Here is a 19,570-nt window from a genome sequence, read left to right on the forward strand (position 1 = left end):
AAACACCACCCTTGGTTACAGGTGCCCTGTGCCAGCCTCCCACTGCTGGTGGCCTATTTATAACCAGGACCACCTGGAGGGGGAGCCAACCTGTCCACAGAGGGCTCACGGGGGGCACTGAGGGCCCAGGCTGCCCGAGAAACCGCAGGGAGTATAGGTGTGCATGGCCCCAGGTTCCCTCTTGCTCAGCCCCACACGTTATTGTGGGGCCTTTCTCTACAAACACTCCTCCTTTTGTCTCATGGGACGGACCCTAAGACCCATCCTGGGCCCCCTAAAAGCTGCTCAGGGACCTGGGGTGTGGGGACGGTTTAGGCAGGTACAGGCTGTGGAGCAGCCCTGGCCAGACTGGGCAAGCTCCAAGCATCCGTTTTGGCTGCAATTGGTTTGGGTCTCCTCCTGGTCAGGTGCCTACTTTCCTCCAGACACAGGGGCGCCTAGTCATGGATGTGTCCCAGAGGCACGGAAGGACACTATGCCAGGCAGCCCCGGAGGCCTTGTGCCCATTGTGTGTGTGGTCAGGGGCTTTCTAGAAAAGACAGGCACGATCCTCAGGAGGCATCCTCTCCAGGGCCCCCATCAAGGAGCAGGAGGGTTTCTGCCTGCATGGGGCCAGCAGAAGCTGTCAGTCTATGGGTGACAGCCTGTGCTCTATGAGGAGTGGTGATGGCATGAGGGCTTGGGAGGGAGGGGCGGAGGGGCGGGAAGGATGGGAGGAGGGGAGGAGAGGGCTTCAGGCGCTGGGCTGCAGACCCTGGCCTTTCCCGGGTGGGCGGTGGTGCTCAAGAGTTTCAGAGAGAACATTTCTGAGCCTGTGGGGGTGGCGGGGACCACTCAGCAGCCCGGTGGCCCGTGCACTTTATTCCCTCAGTGGACCCCCCAGGACCAAGGAGCAGCGTGAATCCGTAACTGGCCCAACCTTGCCCCTCGCTGCCCCTGCTCCAGACTGGATTCCCAGTTCCTAGAAGCCGCTGGCCATGCGTCCCGTGTCCTCTCCGCGCCCCGTGTCCTCTCCACGCCCCGCCCCCATTGTTCATCTTAGATGCCGCTTCCTCCAGGAAGGCCTCCCTGAGCCCAAGCCCTGGCCCCAGGTTCTCAGTGTCCATTCCTGCCCCAGCTCCCTCTGGCCCGCGGGCCCCCAGAGCTCCGGGCCTGGGTCTTGCCCCGGCGTCCGAAGGCGGCGTCCGGAGTGTGCACCGAGCCGAGCTGGGAGCCAGGGGCGCGGCGCTGTCAGGAGGCGCCACCGGCCCAGGGCGGACGCGGGGGCACGGGTGGGCTGCGTACGGACGGACTGACGGACAGACGAACGGGCTGACAGACCGACAGACGGCCGCGCCTCTGAGCGGGCGGGGGCGGGGCGGGCCGAGGGGCGGTGCGGAGGCCCCGGCGGAGACATGCGCCCTGCTCCGCCCCCCGCCCCCGGCCTCCCGGCGCAGCAGCGGCGCGGCGGGAGCGGAGCGGAGCGGAGCAAGGCGGCGGCGGCGGCGCCTGGGGGAGGGAGGGGCGGCGGGGCCGAGCCCACCGAGCGGAGCGCGCCAGCCGCCGGTGGCCGCCGCCAGCATGCCCCGGCCCGCGGGCCGCTCCGCCGCCAGCCACCCCCGCGGCCCTCGGCGGCCCGCGCTCGGCCCGGGGGCGCGGGAACCGCAGCCGGAGCCGGAGGCGGGAGCAGCGAGCCGGAGCCCCGGGCGCCCGAATGCAGGGTGAGCGCCAACGCCCTGGCCCGGGGGCGGACGGGCGGGAGGACTCGGCGGGAAGGGAGGGGGCTTTCCGCGCCCTATCGGTCGCGGGGTTCGTCCGAAGGGCCACGAGCGGCGCTTAGCGCTGGCACCCCCCCAACTTGGGGACCTTCGGGGTAACTTCCCCGGGGCCAGCCCCTCCCTCCGTCCACCTGCATCGGGGCCTAGCAACGCCGCCCCCTGGGGTTCTCAGGGGACTGGGGCGGGGCGGTCTGGGGATCCCGAGCCCGCCCCTGCTCAGCGCAACCCGGAGGGGTCCGGGGGCCACAGTCCCGCCAGGTTTCCCAGCCTGCCGCTCGGACGCGCCCTCGGGGTGGGGCAGGACTCGGGGCACCTACTGGGGACCAGCAGGCGAGAGCACGCGAGTCAGAGCGGGGATTGCGGGGCGCGGGGGGAGATCGGAGCCCCAGGGGGTTGGGACTGTAGGGGCGGGGGCTGGGGGGCGCGTGCCGGAGATGTCGAGGCCTCGCGCTGCGCGTCCCTCCCTGGGCGACGGCCAGGCCGGGCCCCGTGGAACAGATCGGCTGCAGCGCGGGCGGAGACCGGCGTGCGGGCGGAAGCCGGGGCGCAGCCAGAGCCCGGGGAATCCTTTCAAGTTCTGGGTTCTCTTTGTTGCGCAATGGGGCCTCGGGGCCGCGCGGCCTCATTGGCCCGGAGCCGTGACGTCACGCCCCGGCCCCGCCCGCGTGTCTTGCGGAGGGAGGTCTCATGGCCCGGGTGGGTCCCAGGCTAGTCGCACCTGCAGTCGGCCCTGCAGTAGGCGAGGAAGTGGGAAGCCCGGTCCTGAGATGCTGCGGGATGCTTTAAGTGCCCTGCAGGAGAAACTTCCCAGCAGGAGACAGTGCCATCCTGGGTCCCGTCAGCACTGTGAGGAGCCCAGCCTGGGGTCTGGCCCTAGTGGCCGCTCCATTCTATGAAGAATGAACAGAAAGGGTACAATCCGTGGGTCTGTGGTCGCTGACCCAGAGCCAGAGGGACACTTTGTTCCCACACAACCAGTCCTCTGTCACTTTGCACTTGGAACCCGGTGTCCACGCCCCGCCCCCCAGGACATTCCTCTCCCATGCCAGGACTACAGCGCCCAGGAGTGCCTGGCCCCAAACCTAGCCCTGACACTATTCTCCGTGTTGCCCTGAGCTTCTGCCTGAAGTGTTCCCATCTGCAGTGTGGGGACAGTGAGACCTGCCCTGCAGACCTGAGGCTCAGAAAGACCTCAGCTCTAGGGACAAAAACAAATGCCCCTTTCCCCAACATTTTAGGGATTGAGAGGCCAGGACTTTGGTGTCAGGCAAGTGGAGTTTGGATCCTGGCTCAGGCAAGTGCTGGCCAGGGCAAACGGCTTTACCTCTCCCTGCTTCTGCTGGACAAGCTTTACAATGCGGATGAATTGTGGGGGCACTCACTGGAGGAGCATGCCCGTGTGCAAGAGGATGCATGTACCCCTGCCCACAGACCTAGAGCCTTTTTTTTTTTCAAGACAGGGGCTCACTCTGTTGCTCAGGCTACAGTGCAGTGGCACAATCACGGCTCACTGTATCCTTGACCTCCCCAGGCTCAGGTGATCCTCACACCTCAGCCTTCCACGTAGCTGGGACTGTAGGCTCACACCACGACGCCTGGCCAATTTTTTTATTTTTTGTACAGATGGGTTTTCACCATGTTGCCCAGGCTGGTCTCGAACTCCTGGGCTCAAGCCATCCACTCACCTTGGCCTCCCAGAGTGCTAGGATTACAAGCATGAGCCACTGCACCCTGCCTTCAGACCTAAAGCCTTTCCCAGCAGTAAGGCACCATTAGGCTAGACGAGAGGAAGAACTGGCACCGTGAAGGGCTGGGCTTGTTGCAGCCTGTGGCTCCTTCTGCACCAGTAATCAACACGTGGACAGGGTGGGCTGTGGGGGTCCAAGGTCGCGGGGCTAGACAGAGCTGGTTGGGCATCTGAGGGAAGGCCTCCCGGTCTCACAGCCGAGGCAGCTGAGGTAGAAATAGATGCTGACCTGCTAGGTGCATGCTGAGTCCAGTTTCCTATTTGATAGCGTAAAGACCACTGGTGTCTGCAGCCCTCTCGCCCACAGCGCTTACTCACACTCTGTCTGCTCTGAACCCCCAAAAGGCTGCCAGGCACCCCAAAGGCTGGAGGTGGCCCAGTGCTCCCCTCACTCCTGAGGCTAGTCTGCTCCAGGTCCTGGTCCCGGTGAATATGTATCTGCCCGCAGGTCTGAGGCTCCCCGGCACCTCCAAGCTCAGTGTCTTGGCCCATAAGAGACAGCACAAGGCTGGGCGCGGTGGCTCATGCCTGGAATCCCAGCACTTTGGGAGGCCGAAGCGGGTGGATCACCTGAGGTCAGGAGTTCGAGACCAGCCTGGCCAACATGATGAAACCTCGTTTCTACTAAAAATACAAAAAATTAGCAGGGCATGGTGGCGGGCACCTGTAATCCCAGCTACTTGGGAGGCTGAGGCAGGAGAATTGTTTGAACCCAGGAGGCGGAGGTTGCAGTGAGCCGAGATCCACCCTGGGTAACAAGAGTAAAACCCCATCTCAAAAAAAAAAAAAAAGAAAGAACTCCGGACAAGACAAGCAGGAGGCCTGCCAGCTGGTGGCTGGGACATCGCTGCCTTCCGTGCCTGAGAGCCAGGGGCCTTGGCTAAGGCGGCAGTGGCCCCCCACCTTGAGCTGGAGATACTTCCTCTCTGGGGGACATGGGGCGTGTCTGGTACTGTAGATGCCCATAAGGACCGGGGCATGAGAAAGAGAGCAAATGAGGCTAAATGGGCCCTGGGTGAGAAGGGCCAGTTAAGTGTGAGCACAGCACAAGTAGGCCTTCACTTGGCACTGGGCTTCTCCCACACTGCCTGCCTGGGCTGCAGCGAGAGGGCTGCCAGGCTGGGAAGGATGAGGGAGGGACTCGCTGCCCAGCCTTCTGGCAGGATGGATGCTTCCCCGCTTCCCGCCACGTGCCTGCTGCCCAGCATCCTGTGTCCCTGACTCACAGGGAAAGGCCATCGGCACTTCCTCTGACTTCAGAGTCAAGCTCTGGTCTGGTCTACTGGCCGTCTCCAGGCCCTTGCTGCCCAAGCCAACCAGAGCATGAGACTGGCCACTACCCCAGAGCACCCACTGTGTGCCAGACCTGGGCCCAGGGCTATAGAGATGTGGCTCCTGTCCACCTCAGCCTTCCTGTGGAAGAAGCACGGCAGTCTCTTAGAGGAGAAGATGCAGGGACCTTGCCCCAGCCACACCACTGCTGTGTGGGGGCTTTAACCTCAGCGCGGGGTCCTGGCTCTGGAAGACCAGCTGGGGGCTGACATAGCAGACTGCCTGCCCCCTCTCAGGGTGGTCAGGAAAGTGGTGACCATCTCCCTTCCCCAACAGGTCACTTAGGGAACAGGAGAGGGAAATGGCGGGTCGAGGGCGTGGTCTTCCGGGACATGTCCTCATGTGGCCTGATGAAGTGGAATAAATTAAGGCAAGTGCGTCAGAGATGTCCACTGTGGGGGGCTCTGGCATGGGCTGTGTGAGGATTCTGGAACATTTGATGGCAAGAGGACTTGTTCTGGGATGGTGCCAGGTCATGCGCGGGGCAAGAGTGCCCATCTGGGCCCACCTTGGCTGGTTCCCTGAGGATGCAGGTAACCTGGAAGGAAGCCCAGATATTGAGCTTTGACCAGGAGTGGACGGAAGTGAGGGAATACGCACTTATTGGGCACCCCCGTATACAGCCCCTGGGTGTCAGGGACATGGGCACGAGGGTCCTCCCGGGGAGTGGAGAGGAGAGTGCAGCCTGATGTAAGCCAGGGCTGGATAGGTCATGGTGTGCCGGGCCTTCCCTGCCTTAGGGCATTTGTGCTGTTGTAACACAGTACTTAAGATGCAGTAACTCATGAAGAACAGATTTATGTCTTGCCGGGTGTGGGAGCACTTGCCCTGTAATCCCAGCTACTCAGGAGGTTTAGATCGGAAGATCACTTGAGCTCAGGAGTTCGAGACCAGCGACCGGGCAACACAGTGAGACTCTGTCTCTAAAATATGAAAATAAGGCCGGGCACGGTGGCTCATGCCTGTAATCCCAGCACTTTGGGAGGCTGAAGTGGGCAGGTCACTTGAGGTCAGGAGTTTAAGACCAGCCTGGCCAACATGGTTAAACCCTGTTACTACTAAAAATACAAAAAAATTAGCCGAGCATGGTGGTATATGCATGTAGTCCCAGCCACTCGGGGGGCTGAGGCACGAGAATGGCTTGAACCTGGGAGGTGGAGGTTGCAGGAGCTGAGGTGGTGCCACTGCACTCCAGCCTGGGCGACAGAGCAAGACTCTGTCTAAAAAAAAAAAAGAAAAGAAAAGAAAAGAAAGAAAGACTTAAAAAATACACATATATGTATATATAAATTTTTTTTTTCAAAAAAGAAAAGCTGAGAAATCCAAAGTCAAGGTGCTGGCAGGTTTGGTGTCTGGCAAGGCCTGGTCTGTGCTTCAAAGATGGTGCCTTGGACACTGCATCCTCTGGAGCGAACAGCACTGTTGCTCACATGGCAGAAGAGGGAAAGCTCCGTGAGAGAGAACTCACTCCCAGAAGCCCTTTTGTAAAGACATTAAACCCACCCATGGCCTAATCACCTCTTAAATGTTTCCTGGCCAGGCACTATGGCTCACGCCTGTAATCCCAACACTTTGGGAGGCCAAGGCGGGAAGACTGCTTAAGGCCAGGAGTTTGAGACCAACCTGGGCAACACAGCAAGACCCCTTCTCTATAAAAAAAATTAAAATTAGCCAGGCAGGGCAGGGCATTGGGGCTCACACCTATAATCCCAGCACTTTGGGAGGCCGAGGCAGGTGGATCACGAGGTCAGGAGTTCAAGACCAGCCTGACCAACATGGTGAAACCCTATCTCTACTAAAAATACAAAAATTAGCCAGGTGTGGTGGTGCGTGCCTGTAATCCTAGCTACTGAGGCGGCGGAGGCCGGAGAATTGCTTGAACCCAGGAGGTGAAGGTTGTAGTGAGCCAAGATCATGCCATTGCACTCCAGCCTGGGTCACAGAGCAAGATTCTATCTCAAAAAAAAAAAAAAACACACAAACGTAGCCAGGCATAGTGGCGCATGCCTGTAGTCCCAGGTACTTGGAAGGCTGAGTGGGGAGGATTGCTTGAGCCCAGGAGTTCCATGCCACAGTGAGCTATGATCTCACCACTGCACTCCAGCCTGGGTGATAGACCAAGACCCCATTTCTAAAAAAATAGTCTTACCTTGTAATCCCAGCACTTTGGGAGGCCAAGGCGGGCAGATTACGAGGTCAGGAGATCGAGACCAGCCTGGCCAACGTGGTGAAACCCCCTCTACTAAAAATACAAAAATTAGCCGGGCGTGGTGGCGGGCGCCTGTAGTCCCAGCTACTCAGGAGGCTGAGGTGGGAGAATGGCGTGAACCCGGGAAGCGGAGCTTGCAGTGAGCCGAGATCGCACCACTGCACTCCAGCCTGGGCTACAGAGTGAGACTCCATCTCCAAAAAAAAAAAAAAAAAAGTCTTACCTCTTAATGCTATTAGAATGGCAATTAAATCTCAACACAAGTTTTAATTAAATTTCAACATGAGTTTTGCAGGGGACATTCAAAGTGTAGCGCTCGCCATCTCCCATCTTAAGTACCCAAGGGCTACAATGCTGTCACCAGAGCGGAAGTCACTGAGTGCCCACTGCCACCTCCCACAGATGTTCGTGTTCCGCAGCATCCCTGAGCCGCCAGGAGTGAGGGCTGCTGCTCCCTGAGACCTGGCTCCAAGGAGGATGCCACAGCCGCCTGCCAGCTCCGGTCTGCACCATGAGTGATGAGCGGCGGCTGCCTGGCAGTGCAGTGGGCTGGCTGGCATGTGGGGGCCTCTCCCTGCTGGCCAACGCCTGGGGCATCCTCAGCGTTGGCGCCAAGCAGAAGAAGTGGAAGCCCTTGGAGTTCCTGCTGTGTACGCTCGCGGCCACCCACATGCTAAACGTGGCCGTGCCCATCGCCACCTACTCCGTGGTGCAGCTGCGGCGGCAGCGCCCCGACTTCGAGTGGAATGAGGGTCTCTGCAAGGTCTTCGTGTCCACCTTCTACACCCTCACCCTGGCCACCTGTTTCTCTGTCACCTCCCTCTCCTACCACCGCATGTGGATGGTCTGCTGGCCCGTCAACTACCGGTGAGCACGTGAAGCTCTGGGGTTCTTGGGGTTCTAAGCAGGTGTGAAAACAAAGACATATCTGGTGTGCCCATGCGCACACAGGAGTGGCCACACCTGTGGCATGCCGGGAGGGCAGGCAGGCTCAGGAGGGGCTGCTGTAAGCTGCTGGGGGCACACACGGAGCTTTGCATGGGTAGATACAAGCAGCCAATACAGAATGCTTGGAAGAGGGACGTGTGACAATGTTCAGAGAATTCTCCTATGCAAGGAACAAGGCCCCGCCACACTGGCTGTGCCATGACTATGATATACTGGGGGGTGTGGGGTGCCTGGGTGGTGAGGATCCCCTACAGGTCCCCAGAGGCCTGGGGAGGCCCTGTGGGTGACGCCAGATCCCTCTGTTCCACCCTGCCTCATGCCAGGCTGAGCAATGCCAAGAAGCAGGCGGTGCACACGGTCATGGGTATCTGGATGGTGTCCTTCATCCTGTCGGCCCTGCCTGCCGTTGGCTGGCATGACACCAGCGAGCGCTTCTACAGCCATGGCTGCCACTTCATCGTGGCTGAGATCGGCCTGGGCTTCGGCGTCTGCTTCCTGCTGCTGGTGGGCGGCAGCATGGCCATGGGCGTGATCTGCACAGCCATCGCCCTCTTCCAGACGCTGGCTGTGCAGGTGGGGCGCCAGGCCGACCGCCGCGGCTTCACCGTGCCCACCATCGTGGTGGAGGACGCGCAGGGCAAGCGGCGCTCCTCCATCGATGGCTCGGAGCCCGCCAAAACCTCTCTGCAGATCACGGGCCTCGTGACCACCATAGTCTTCATCTACGACTGCCTCATGGGCTTCCCTGTGCTGGTGGGTGACAGCGTCGGGTAGGGGGGCCTGTCTCTGGGACAGCCCTGGGGCTGCTCATACTCCAGGCATCAGGTGGTTGAGTCCTCAGACCCAATCCTTTGAGATGGGCTTGATCATCGTCCCCATTTTCCAGATTTGGAAACCGAGGTTCAGAGAGGTGCAAAGACCTGCCTAGAGTCAGGGCAGCCTCGTGGGACTTGAGCCCACATCCGGCAACTGCAGGGCCCAGGGCCTTCCTGCTACAGTGCAGAAGAGTTTGCTCCCCTCGCCCAAGGCCCATTTTTTTGTTTTTGTTTTATTTTATTTATTTATTTATTTATTTTTGAGACAGAGTTTTGCTCTTGTTGCCCAGGCTGGATGTGCCATGGCACAATCTCAGCTCACTGCAACCTCTGCCTCCTGGGTTCAAGCGAGTCTCCTGCCTCAGCCTCCCAAGTAGCTGGGATTACAGGTGCCTGCCACCACGCCTGGCTAATTTTTTTTTGTTTGTTTGTATTTTTAGTACAGACAGGTTTTCACCATGTTAGTCAGGCTGGTCTCGAACTCCTGACCTCAGGTGATCTGCCCATCTCAGCCTCCCAAACTGCTAGGATTACAAGCATGAACCACTGCATCTGGCCTCAAGGGCCGTGTGATGCAGAGGTAGGATAGCATGCCCATGGGTTTCCTGGTGGGTCCAGGTCCCAGGATGGACAGAGGGAGCTTTGGTGCCGTAGGTAGGTGGGGGCGCAGGATCAGGAGACAGAGCAAGGCCAGGGCGGGCCTCAAATGTCTGTTGGGGAGTTGCACTTGATACTAACGGCTGGGGAAGGCCAAGCTGAGGGCTGCTGTGAGAAAGGCCTTGCCAACAAGGGTCTGAGGTCCAGAGGGGCTACCTGGGGTCCTCTTGGTGAAGCTGGGACCAGCTTGGCCCAAGAATGAAGTCTGGACTCAGTAGCCAACTCCTCCCCACTGCAGGACTCTATGCCCGTCCCCGAGAGGTCTGCAGTGAGACAGGGAGAGGACTGGGGCAAAGACCAGCCTGAGGGGTTTCATCCAAGCAGCAGGCAAGACTGCCTTCCCTGAGTCACTGCAGGACATGAGGACATGAGCTCCAGAATGGTGACTCGGGGGGTGGCAGCTTCAGAGTTGGGGCCTTGCTCAGGAGGCAGCCCCCACTGCCCCACCCCCAGCAGGCCTGGTTCCCCCGAGCTAAGGGTCCTCATGCGTATAGTGGGGGCTGGCAGCCCGGTCCCTGTGCAGATGGAAGGCAGGGCCTTCATGAAACAGCAGAGACCCACAAGGCACCTCGGGAGCAGAGTGGGGGCAGTGGGGGGGAGGGGCCACCCCCGCTTCTCTTACGGACAGGGAAGAGGGTACAGCTTGTGGGGCCACTCCATGCTGCTGTTATAAAGTGTCCAGAATCCACCCTCTAGAGCATGGCCTGTTCTTAGCCCATTTTCCAGATGGAGAAACTGAGCCCCAAAGAGGTTTAGCAGCTTTCTGAGGGTCACGTGGCCCACAAATGGCAGAATCAACATACCCACATCCTCCACACTTTCACTCTTTTGTGGCAGTCACTTAAGCATCGCTCTTTGGGACAGAGCAACGAGGGCTCTCCTGGGAGAGGAGGAATGCAGGGACCCAAAAGCAGGGGTAGGGCCGAGGAGGCCACTGGCCGGGAAGGGGGTGGCAGAATCTTGAACAGGCTTGAGACCTGGTTCTCTAAGCCTCAGTTTCCTCATCTCCAAAAGGGGATGGCAGCCAGGCACAGTGATTCATATCCGTAATCCCAGCACTTTGGGAGGCCGAGGCAGGAGGATCTCTCAAGCCCAGGAGATCAAGGCTGCAGTGAGCCATGATTGAGCCACTGCACTCCAGCCTGGGTGACAGAGTGAGACTCTGTCTCAAAACAAAGCGGGGAGGAGGTGGTAATCCATGCCCCACTTCTCTCCATGGGCATCCAGGAGGGAGACAGAGCAGGGCCACCCAGTGCTGCCCAGTAGCCAGGTAGCTCCCGGAGGGCGGGGCCTCCCACTGCCATGCTCCAGCTCTTTTCTCCCCAAGGGCCCCTTCTCCTTGGCAGGTACCCACCTGTCAGACCTGCCGTACGCATGGGGAGACCGAGATTCAGGGGGAGCTTGTGTGATGGTGGGGGGTCCTGCAGGTGCCAGGCCAAGCCCTGTGCCCACAGGTGGTGAGCTTCAGCAGCCTGCGGGCCGACGCCTCAGCGCCCTGGATGGCACTCTGCGTGCTGTGGTGCTCCGTGGCCCAGGCCCTGCTGCTGCCTGTGTTCCTCTGGGCCTGCGACCGCTACCGGGCCGACCTCAAGGCTGTCCGGGAGAAGTGCATGGCCCTCGTGGCCAACGACGAGGAGTCAGATGACGGTGAGGATGGCCTGAGAGTGGCCCCGGGGAGAGTGGCGTCTGGGTGAGGTCATTGGGGTTGGCAGGAAAACGGCTGTCAGGCAACCCCACTAAGGTGACTTCATTCTCAACCACCAGACACCCCCTGTGTCACCCCCAAATGTACTTGAATGTCCAAGGGACCTAAGCCAGGTTCCCACAGGGCACTCTCCTATCTGGCTTGGCTGCCCCAGGTTCCAAGTAATGGGATGTTCTGGTTAACAGAGAGCAGGGTAGACATGTCTGCAAGTGCTCCAGCGGAGCTCCTGGGCTCACCCCCCAACCTCAGGGATCCCCAGCAAGCTGCCCTGGGGGCTCCTGCAGACCGAGGTCCTGTCTGGATACCATTACCAGCAATCCCATTACCCTCAGCCCAGCCCGTGCTCTGTCCAGGCACTGCCAGCCCCTTGTGTGTGTTATTTAGTCCTCCCAAGGTCACCTCTGGTCCCACCCCATGTCCTAGATAAGGAAATTGTCTCAGTGAGTGACCTCCCTGCCCAGTCTCACAGCTAAAGGGTGGCATATTTGGGATTTGAACCCAGAACCCCTCCCCTTCCCTTTTCAGCTAACCAGCCCCCTACCTTGTATATGTTTGTTGGGTAAGGGGGATCCCTGAGATTCCCTCCCAGATGCCCCCAAGTTTCCATGGCCCTAAGGTTCTGCCCCCCCCAACCCCCCCCACCCTACAGAGACCAGCCTGGAAGGTGGCATCTCCCCAGACCTGGTGTTGGAGCGCTCCCTGGACTATGGCTATGGAGGTGACTTTGTGGCCCTAGATAGGATGGCCAAGTATGAGATCTCCGCCCTGGAGGGGGGCCTGCCCCAGCTCTACCCGCTGCGGCCCTTGCAGGAGGACAAGATGCAGTACCTGCAGGTGAGCACAGGCCTGGGGGAGAGGCCGCACCTGCGGGTGGCAGGGTGTCCTGACCTCCCTGAGGCCTCTCCACTCGGAGCCCATCTCACGCCTTCTGCAGTTGCAGGGGTGGCTGTCACCATCCAAGGATGGGCTGTCCAAAAGTCACACAGCTTGTGTGGGTGGGCCCCAACCGCCACCCCCATGGTCCCTGTCACATGAGTTATCTCCTGCCGGCTCAGTATCCTCAAGGAGCGCCCTCCCCAACCGACCCCAGCTGTCTGCCACAGCCCTGCGGCTCGAAGAGACTGCACCAAACCTCACAGCTCCCAGCCAGGCTGCCCCGGCGCGCAGCCTGGTCCCTGACCCACGGAAGGCCCTTCCCCGGGGTGGAGAAGGGTTTGTTCCCGTTTTCCAGGAGGGCAGCTCGGGGTAAAAGGCAGCCGCGTCCTGACAGGTCCCGCCCACGCGGCGCTTCTCCCACGACGATGCGCACGTGTGGGCCGCCGTCCCGCTGCCCGCCTTCCTGCCGCGCTGGGGCTCCGGCGAGGACCTGGCCGCCCTGGCGCACTTGGTGCTGCCTGCCGGGCCCGAGCGGCGCCGCGCCAGCCTCCTGGCCTTCGCGGAGGACGCACCCCCGTCCCGCGCGCGCCGCCGCTCGGCCGAGAGCCTGCTGTCGCTGCAGCCCTCGGCCCTGGACAGCGGCCCGCGGCGAACCCGCGACTCGCCCCCCGGCAGCCCGCGCCGCCGCCCCGGGCCCGGCCCTCGCTCCGCCTCGGCCTCGCTGCTGCCCGACGCCTTCGCCCTGACCGCCTTCGAGTGCGAGCCACAGGCCCTGCGCCGCCCGCCCGGGCCTTTCCCCGCTGCGCCCGCCGCTCCCGACGACGCCGATCCCGGAGAGGCCCCGACGCCCCCAAGCAGCGCCCAGCGGAGCCCCGGGCCACGCCCCGCTGCGCACCCGCACGCAGGCTCTCTGCGCCCCGGCCTGAGCGCGTCGTGGGGCGAGCCCGGGGGGCTGCGCGCGGCGGGCGGCGGCGGCAGCACCAGCAGCTTCCTGAGCTCCCCCTCCGAGTCCTCGGGCTACGCCACGCTGCACTCGGACTCGCTGGGCTCCGCGTCCTAGGACCGCCGGCGCCTCCCCATGGACGCCAGGCAGGCCAGGCCGCTCTCCGGGGACACAGCACCATAGACGCCCGCCTCCGCCCCGCGCGCAGACACGCGCCACCCCTTCCAGGGGTGAGGGGGCGTTGGCCTCAGCGTTTGTCTTCCGGCTCCTCCCAGCTGGCCTTGTCCCAAGGGCGACGGCTAACACGGACGACTGCGCTGGGCACCGCATGTCCCGGGCCGAGTGAGGTCGGGCCTGGGGAGCTGAGTGACATCTCAAGCTTGGGCTTGGGTAGTGAGTGACATGTGCACACGTCCAGCTGCGCCATCACCAGCCCTGGGCAACAGGACGTCGGGAGCAGTGAACCTGAGACAGGGCCACTGCGGGATCGGACAAAGCCCCGCCTTGGAGAGACAGCAGGAGCCACTGGCCTCCCCAGGGGCTTTCAATCCACACTGCACCATAACCGCCACACCCGTGGCGGGGGGGGGGGGTGTACAGAGGGTCTCTAAGCACAGGGGTCTTCAGAGCCCGAACAAGCTCTGATTAGGTCTCCCTGCTTCCGACCTGCCCTGCCTCAGTTTCCCCATCTGTGATGAGCAGGTGACCACGTTAACTCTCAGGGCTGTTTGAAGTCTCTTGGTTGTAGGCCCTGGCCACTGAGTGGCCCAGGTGTGAGAGGTAGCCTAGAGCCCTCTGCGGCCTTTGTGGAGGTCCATTTTCAGCATGTGGCCTGGTGTGGCTCCCTAGGCCTGAGGCCTCCCACTCTCAGTGCCCCCTGCCCCCTTGGGAACCCACACTCCACCCCAGCTAAGCACAACACTCTGCATCACCACCAATGGCACCTCAGCCACCTTGACCACCATTAGTGTCCCCACCCTCATTACTCTGCCATCGTTGCCTGTCCCCATCACATCAGCTCCCTCCGTGGCTCCCACCATGTCGCTGGCAGGTGCAAGCAGAGAGCACAAGGGCAGCAGGGCCTGGGCTTCCGTGTCCCTGGGTCATCCCCAGCCTCACTCCCCACCCGTGCAGGCCTGGCCAGGAAGGGATCCTGGCAGGGGCTTCCAGGTTCTCAGCTCAAGGCCTGGTCCCGGGCAGGCGTCCAACCCCTGGGAGCAATGTATTTCTTTGCCTTCCCTCCTGGGCAGACCCCTTACAGGCCTGGGCATTGCCATGGGCCCTGGGTCTTCCCAGGCTAAGGAGAACCAGGAACAGCTATAACCTTGAGCTGGTGAAATAGGGCAGATGAGAAGGCTGTCTCTTCCAGACCCCCACCCCTATACAGTGGCCCCACAATATGAAGACCTGGGGTAATTTCCAAGGTCAGCATAGAGCCTGCCTGTGCCCAGTTCCTTCTGGCCCTCAGGTGGCCAAGCCCATGTCTTCATCCTTCAGATAGGGTCCCACTCCCAGAAGAAGCTGCTGGGGTGGGGGTGGGAGGCTGCCTAAGCCTGTCTCTGCTTCAGAGGCCCCTCCAGTCCCTGGCTGTGGGGTAACTGGGGGTATGAGCTGTGGCCATAGGTGAGCAAGGCAGGGAATTGCAATCCAGCCCTGGCCGTGGGAGGGGCCATCTCTGGCCAATGCTGCTGTGCCTTCAAGGACTGACAAGTTACGTAGTGGCAGAGGTCGCCAGCTAGCCATCGTCTCCTCCATCTGGGGGGTGTCTGTCCACTTGTCACCCTAGGTTTTCACTCATTTGTCACCTTGGGGTTTTGCTCTGTGTGTTTCCTATCCAACGGCAATACTTGCAGGGGGACAGAGTCCCCTACACCACTCGAGTCCTGCGGTTTTTACAAAAATAAAGGGGGAGACCCCAAGTGGAGGACCCTGGGCCTGGAGCTCCCTCCCAAACTTTGTCCAGCATCCAGGCCTGTTCCCTGGGCTCACTGGGGAGGGAGCTGTCTTCATAGCACACCCAGAGCCAGGGATCCCTTTGTAGTTTTTTGACAACTGAGCATTTCTCTTCTGTACAGGACCCAATAAAAACTTCCTTATGATTTGCACCTGGCATTCCAAAGCTGGTTTCATGGAAAACCCTTCTGCAACACCACAGCAGGGCTGGCCAGCTGCCCTTAATGTCTTCTTCTGGAACCTGAGTTCTTCTGGTAGTGTGCCATTTTTGGGGGTTGGACTTGCTCTCTGTCTTCAGACAAATGCTTCAGTCCCACCAGCGAGTGAGGAGTGAGATGGTCCTGGAGTAGCAACAGGATGAAGCAGTGGGGTGGGCTCCACAGCCCACCAGTGGAAGAAAGGCCCTATTAGCCCAGTTGGCAACCCCTGCCCCAGGGTTGGCACCTGGGGCTGCTAGTCACTGTGAGCTTGACTGAAGAGAGTGAAACAGGGCAGGGCAATAGGAGCTGGGCCTAAGCGTCTTGGGACTTGTTGAGCCCCTGTCCCCACGCGCCCCCGTGGAATTTGGAGGAAGGACCTTTGGGTCTGCAGTGCAACACCGCCACCTGGTGGACTGCAGAGGGATTTGTCCTGGCCTCTACCCCACCCCACACCGCGGGAAGCACAGACCCGAGAGGCCACCCTGGACGGCGACAGCCGGGACCCTCACCCTCGCCCCAGCTCCAGCGAGCCCACTAGGTGCGACAGTGGAGCTGAGTTTTTGAAGGACCGTGGGTCCTTCTCCACGCCTTTGGACCAGGACGAGTTTAGTGCCCTGCAGGTCAGGGCCGCCCAAAAAGAGAAGAGCTTCTATAGAAAGTTGATATTTGTGGTTCCAAAAGATGCACCTAAGTAGGCATCGCAGGGGTGGGAGATATTAGACCTCTGGTGTCCTCTTGATAGCGACTTCACAGATTCGCGCTGGCTTTATTCTGAATTACAAGGTGTCGGGAGGAGGTGTCAGGATCTCTGACCCCACAACCCGAGCTGCCCCTCGCTGGCCCGTACTCCTGGGCCAGAAGCCCAGGGTAAGAAAATCTGACTTGAGAGCCTCCCACCACCGAAGTCCGTGCGCAGCAGTGACCTCATTATGGACCAATAAAGTGGCGCAGCGCGCTCCGAGAGCCGTCCAGGGTTTGGATTCTGCGGCAGCCCTAGGGATCTGGAGCTGCGGGTTCTACGGGGTCCGGGCTTGGAATGTGGGCCAGGGTCTTTGTCGAGCGGAAGGCGTTCCCCTCTCCCACGACAGGCACCGGGTTCACTTTTGCAACCCTCAAGCTGGTGCCACCAAGCAATGGGTCCCTTCCAGGAACCGCGTGGGCGGGGCGTCCGGGTGGGACGGTGCATCTTAGGGGCGGGGCTTCTGAGAAGGGTGGGCCTCGGGGAGTGCGCCAGCTCTGTGGGCAGTACCGCTTGCGGAGGAGGTCGTTGGAAGCCAAGAGGATCCCGGGTTGGGGGAGGCTGGGAGCCCCTCGCCGGCGGGGCGGGGCCAGGCGCGTTTTGTGCTGGTGGGAACCGGGCGCCCGCTGTCCGCTGAATGGTCCGGGGCGGGGCAGCGATTCTCCTCGCTGCGAGGGGTCAGCTCTGCGCTGTTGCCAACTGCGACATTCCCACCGCTGCGCGGCAACCGGGCGGGGGTGGGGGCGGGCGGGTTGCCCGCCAGGGGTCCCTGGGAAAGGGGTGCAGCCCAGGACACCCCCTCCCAGCCCCTCCGGAGGATGGGCGGAGAGCGAGCGGTCCGGCGTGTGTAGGTGGAGCTGGAGTGGGGGTGGATTATGCCCAGACGCGCAGACCCAGTCCGGCAGGGCTGGGGGTATTTCTCTGCGTTTGCGGGGTGCGCGGCCCTCTCCAAACCACCCCCGCCCAAAGACCAGAACGGACGACTGGGGGGTCCTGGCAGTCACTGTGGGCGTGCTGAAAATAGTCCCTGTGTCGCGAGACCAAATAGGGAGCGCCTTAAGTTCAGGCCATCCCCGGGGCTTCACCAGGGCCGCCACACGCGCAGGCCCAGCCCGGGGCTCTCGGCGCAGCGACTCGACGCTGGCTGCGGCGGGGGGACGCTGGCGGACGAGCCGGGGAGGAGGAGCGGGGGTGGTGGGGACCGCGGGCCGCCGGCGGCCGGAGCAGGAGCCCAGACGGCGGGGGTGCAAGGGCGGAACAGCGCGGGCGCCTCCTGGCCCAGCCCGGCGCTGTCCATGGTGCTGCCGGCGGCGCGCTCGGGCACCAGGGGGCAGCGCAGGCCGCCGCCGACCTCATCTCCGCGCCGAAGGAGCTGGCTCACGCCGGGCAGGCAGCTGTGGAAGCCCGACGGGTGCTCGGCTCCCCTGGGCACTGGCCAGAGCCCTGCGGGGAAGAGCGGACGCGAGAAACAGGGAGGGGAGGGGAGGGGAAGGGGGAGGGAGGGGAGGGGAAGGGGGAGGGAGGGGAGGGGAAGGGGAGGGAGGGGAGGGGAAGGGGAGGGAGGGGAGGGAGGGGAGGGGAAGGGGAGGGAGGGGAGGGAGGAAGGGAGGGGAGGGAGGGAGGGAGGAGAGGGGAGTGGGGGTGGAGGGGAAAGGAGGGAAGAAGCGTGTTGAGGAAGGGAAGAGGAGGGCGGAGGTCAGACTACCCGAACGTCTCCCCCGGGGTCCAGACCTACCACCCAGATTGCAATCGCACAGCCAGCCCGGGCTTTACTGCTCCTCCCTCGCCCCCTAGCGAGCTGGGGCCCCCTCCTTACCAGCTGCCCACCTGCCTCCGAGTTGTCCTCTTTATATTTGCTGTCTTGCTATGTTGCCCAGGCTGGTCTCAAAAGCCCGGGGTCAAGCGGTCCTTGAGGCATCCCTCTTTATTTGGCCTTGTGCAACCCTGGCTCTGATCCCACAAGCCTCCCCCTCCTCCCTCCAGCCCTCCCCTGTACCTGGCAAGGAGTTCTGAAGGCTTCTCATGTACTTCACGCTCAACTCCAGGATGTCAGCCTTCTCCAACTTGCGCTTCTGGATCTACCCGACCATGGAAAGGTCTATTAGGCCGGCCTCCCGAGGTGGAGAGAGGGAGGTTGGGATCGTATCACCCACCCACCCCCACCCCGCCTGAGTCTCACCTGGTGCGAATAGTGTTTCTCCAGCAGCGACTTGAGCTGCTCCAGTGACACATTGATGCGTGCCCGGCGCTTTTTCTCCATCAGCGGCTTGGAAATCTGCAGATGAACAGCCTTTAGAGTGCAGGACTGCCACCCTTCTGCCCTCTGCCCCCCCCCCACCACCTCCCGGGGAAGGGTGCCTGCCCCTCATCCCTCAAGACCCCAGACCTTTCGGAAGTTGCCGGGGAGGCTGCCCCGGGCAGCAGGCTCCGTGCCCATGTTGCAGTCCATGCACCAGTGCGAGGCAGCGCCGCCTTTATAGGGACCCTCGTTTACATGTCAATGAGGCCCTCTGCACTCTAGAAACCTCGAGGAGGAGGGGACCGAGGGAGGACGCACCGGGAAGCTCCCCACCTCCTTCCCTCAGCCCCCTCCCATAGCCTAGGCTTCCTCTCACCTTCAGGACCCCCCCTGCCTCCCGAGGGACCCCCCTTCCCCTTTCTCTGTCTTTTCCTTATCTCTCTGGCCTCCAGCACTTCCCAAGTCTGAGGAGACCTGCCATGCCCACCCCCTCCATGCCCATCCTGTCCCAATCCCCGTAAGTTCTCCAGTCCCACTTGCCAAGTCCTTGATACCCTGGGGTGCAAGCATTCCAGGGCTCACCTACTGGGGAGGTACATGGGCCAGCTGGCCACAGGCTGCCTCACTGACTATGACAGGGCTCTGGGCTCCCTCGGGACTGATGAAGATGCCAAGGCGACGCCTTTGTATGCACTTCATGCTCTGGCCATACCAGCAACGCCGCATTAGTTGCCCTAATGTCGGGACAATGCAGCAATTTTCTGCCTGTGGATGCTCAAAGCCGGGCACAAGCCGAGCCCGCGGGGGCCACGCAGCAGCATGTGTCCCATTAAAGCGTGCAGCCCACCCGCGGGGCCGCAGCCAGCTTCATCCTTGCTGGGGCCTTGGGATTGGGACGGGTCCTGGTGAGGGTGCAGCCTGCGTCCTGTGTTCTCTGACACCGCTAGGATCCAACGCGGACTTCCCACAGGAGGCAGGTGGGGTGAACCCGGCTGCCTCTCCCTTCCTCACAGCCCTGGGCTTCCAGGCTGGATGGCTTTGGTGGCAGACCCTGTCCCCATGGAGAAGCACTGGAAGTCTACTCCCATGAGCCTGCTGTCAGCTCCACGCACAGGTGGTGGTGGCAGGAGACCACTGACATTCTGGGAAGAGCTCCAGGCCACACTTCGAGAGGTCCAGGTCCCGCACCCCAATCCGTGATTCAGACTATGGCGGACCCAGTGGAGGAGGCGCCTGGAGCACTTGCCCCAGGATGGGCTAGGCCTACAGCAAGGCTCTGGGGCCATCCCCCTGGTTGGACTCCAGGAGGCTGAACTGTAGTTGCTGTGATGGACAGGAAGGCTGACCTCCAGGAAGTCCCTGGGTTCAAACTTAGACACCTCCCATGGGACCTCATGGCCTTAGTTTTGGGCTTGTAAAATTATATTCTGAACAATGCAGCCCCCATTGC

The 19,570-nt window shown here is 61.6% G+C and overlaps 2 protein-coding genes across 2 annotated transcripts; one reads left to right on the forward strand and one right to left on the reverse strand.

The window, feature by feature from the left end:
• Positions 1-1,420: 1,420 nt before the first annotated feature.
• Positions 1,421-15,094, forward strand: GPR153 (G protein-coupled receptor 153). The gene is made up of 6 exons (XM_054441782.2): positions 1,421-1,700; positions 7,448-7,912; positions 8,317-8,746; positions 10,920-11,112; positions 11,820-12,004; positions 12,441-15,094. The coding sequence occupies exons 2-6, from the start codon at positions 7,557-7,559 to the stop codon at positions 13,104-13,106; spliced, it is 1,830 nt and encodes a 609-aa protein (XP_054297757.1). The 5' UTR covers positions 1,421-1,700; positions 7,448-7,556; the 3' UTR covers positions 13,107-15,094.
• A 745-nt stretch (positions 15,095-15,839) lies between these two features.
• HES3 (hes family bHLH transcription factor 3) lies at positions 15,840-18,393 on the reverse strand. Its single transcript, XM_054441783.2, has 4 exons — positions 18,268-18,393; positions 18,061-18,156; positions 17,878-17,959; positions 15,840-17,324 (listed from the first exon to the last, which is right to left on the reverse strand). Exons 1-4 carry the CDS (start codon positions 18,328-18,330, stop codon positions 16,963-16,965), a joined length of 603 nt encoding a protein of 200 aa, XP_054297758.2. The 5' UTR covers positions 18,331-18,393; the 3' UTR covers positions 15,840-16,962.
• Between the last annotated feature and the right edge of the window lie 1,177 nt (positions 18,394-19,570).

This window comes from Pongo pygmaeus, chromosome 1 (genome assembly GCF_028885625.2).
Source record: "Pongo pygmaeus isolate AG05252 chromosome 1, NHGRI_mPonPyg2-v2.0_pri, whole genome shotgun sequence".
Lineage (NCBI taxonomy): Eukaryota > Metazoa > Chordata > Mammalia > Primates > Hominidae > Pongo > Pongo pygmaeus.

Excerpts from the sequence above, each read along its gene's own strand:
- HES3 (XM_054441783.2), bottom strand. The coding sequence starts at position 18,330 with ATGGACTGCAACATGGGCACGGAGCCTGCTGCCCGGGGCAGCCTCCCC. Across the intron at positions 18,157-18,267 it reads TCCCCGGCAACTTCCGAAAG|ATTTCCAAGCCGCTGATGGA; the intron begins GTCTGGGGTCTT and ends GTTCATCTGCAG. Across the intron at positions 17,960-18,060 it reads AGAAACACTATTCGCACCAG|ATCCAGAAGCGCAAGTTGGA; the intron begins GTGAGACTCAGG and ends ATGGTCGGGTAG.
- GPR153 (XM_054441782.2), top strand. The coding sequence starts at position 7,557 with ATGAGTGATGAGCGGCGGCTGCCTGGCAGTGCAGTGGGCTGGCTGGCA. Across the intron at positions 7,913-8,316 it reads TGCTGGCCCGTCAACTACCG|GCTGAGCAATGCCAAGAAGC; the intron begins GTGAGCACGTGA and ends GCCTCATGCCAG. Across the intron at positions 12,005-12,440 it reads ACAAGATGCAGTACCTGCAG|GTCCCGCCCACGCGGCGCTT; the intron begins GTGAGCACAGGC and ends GCGTCCTGACAG.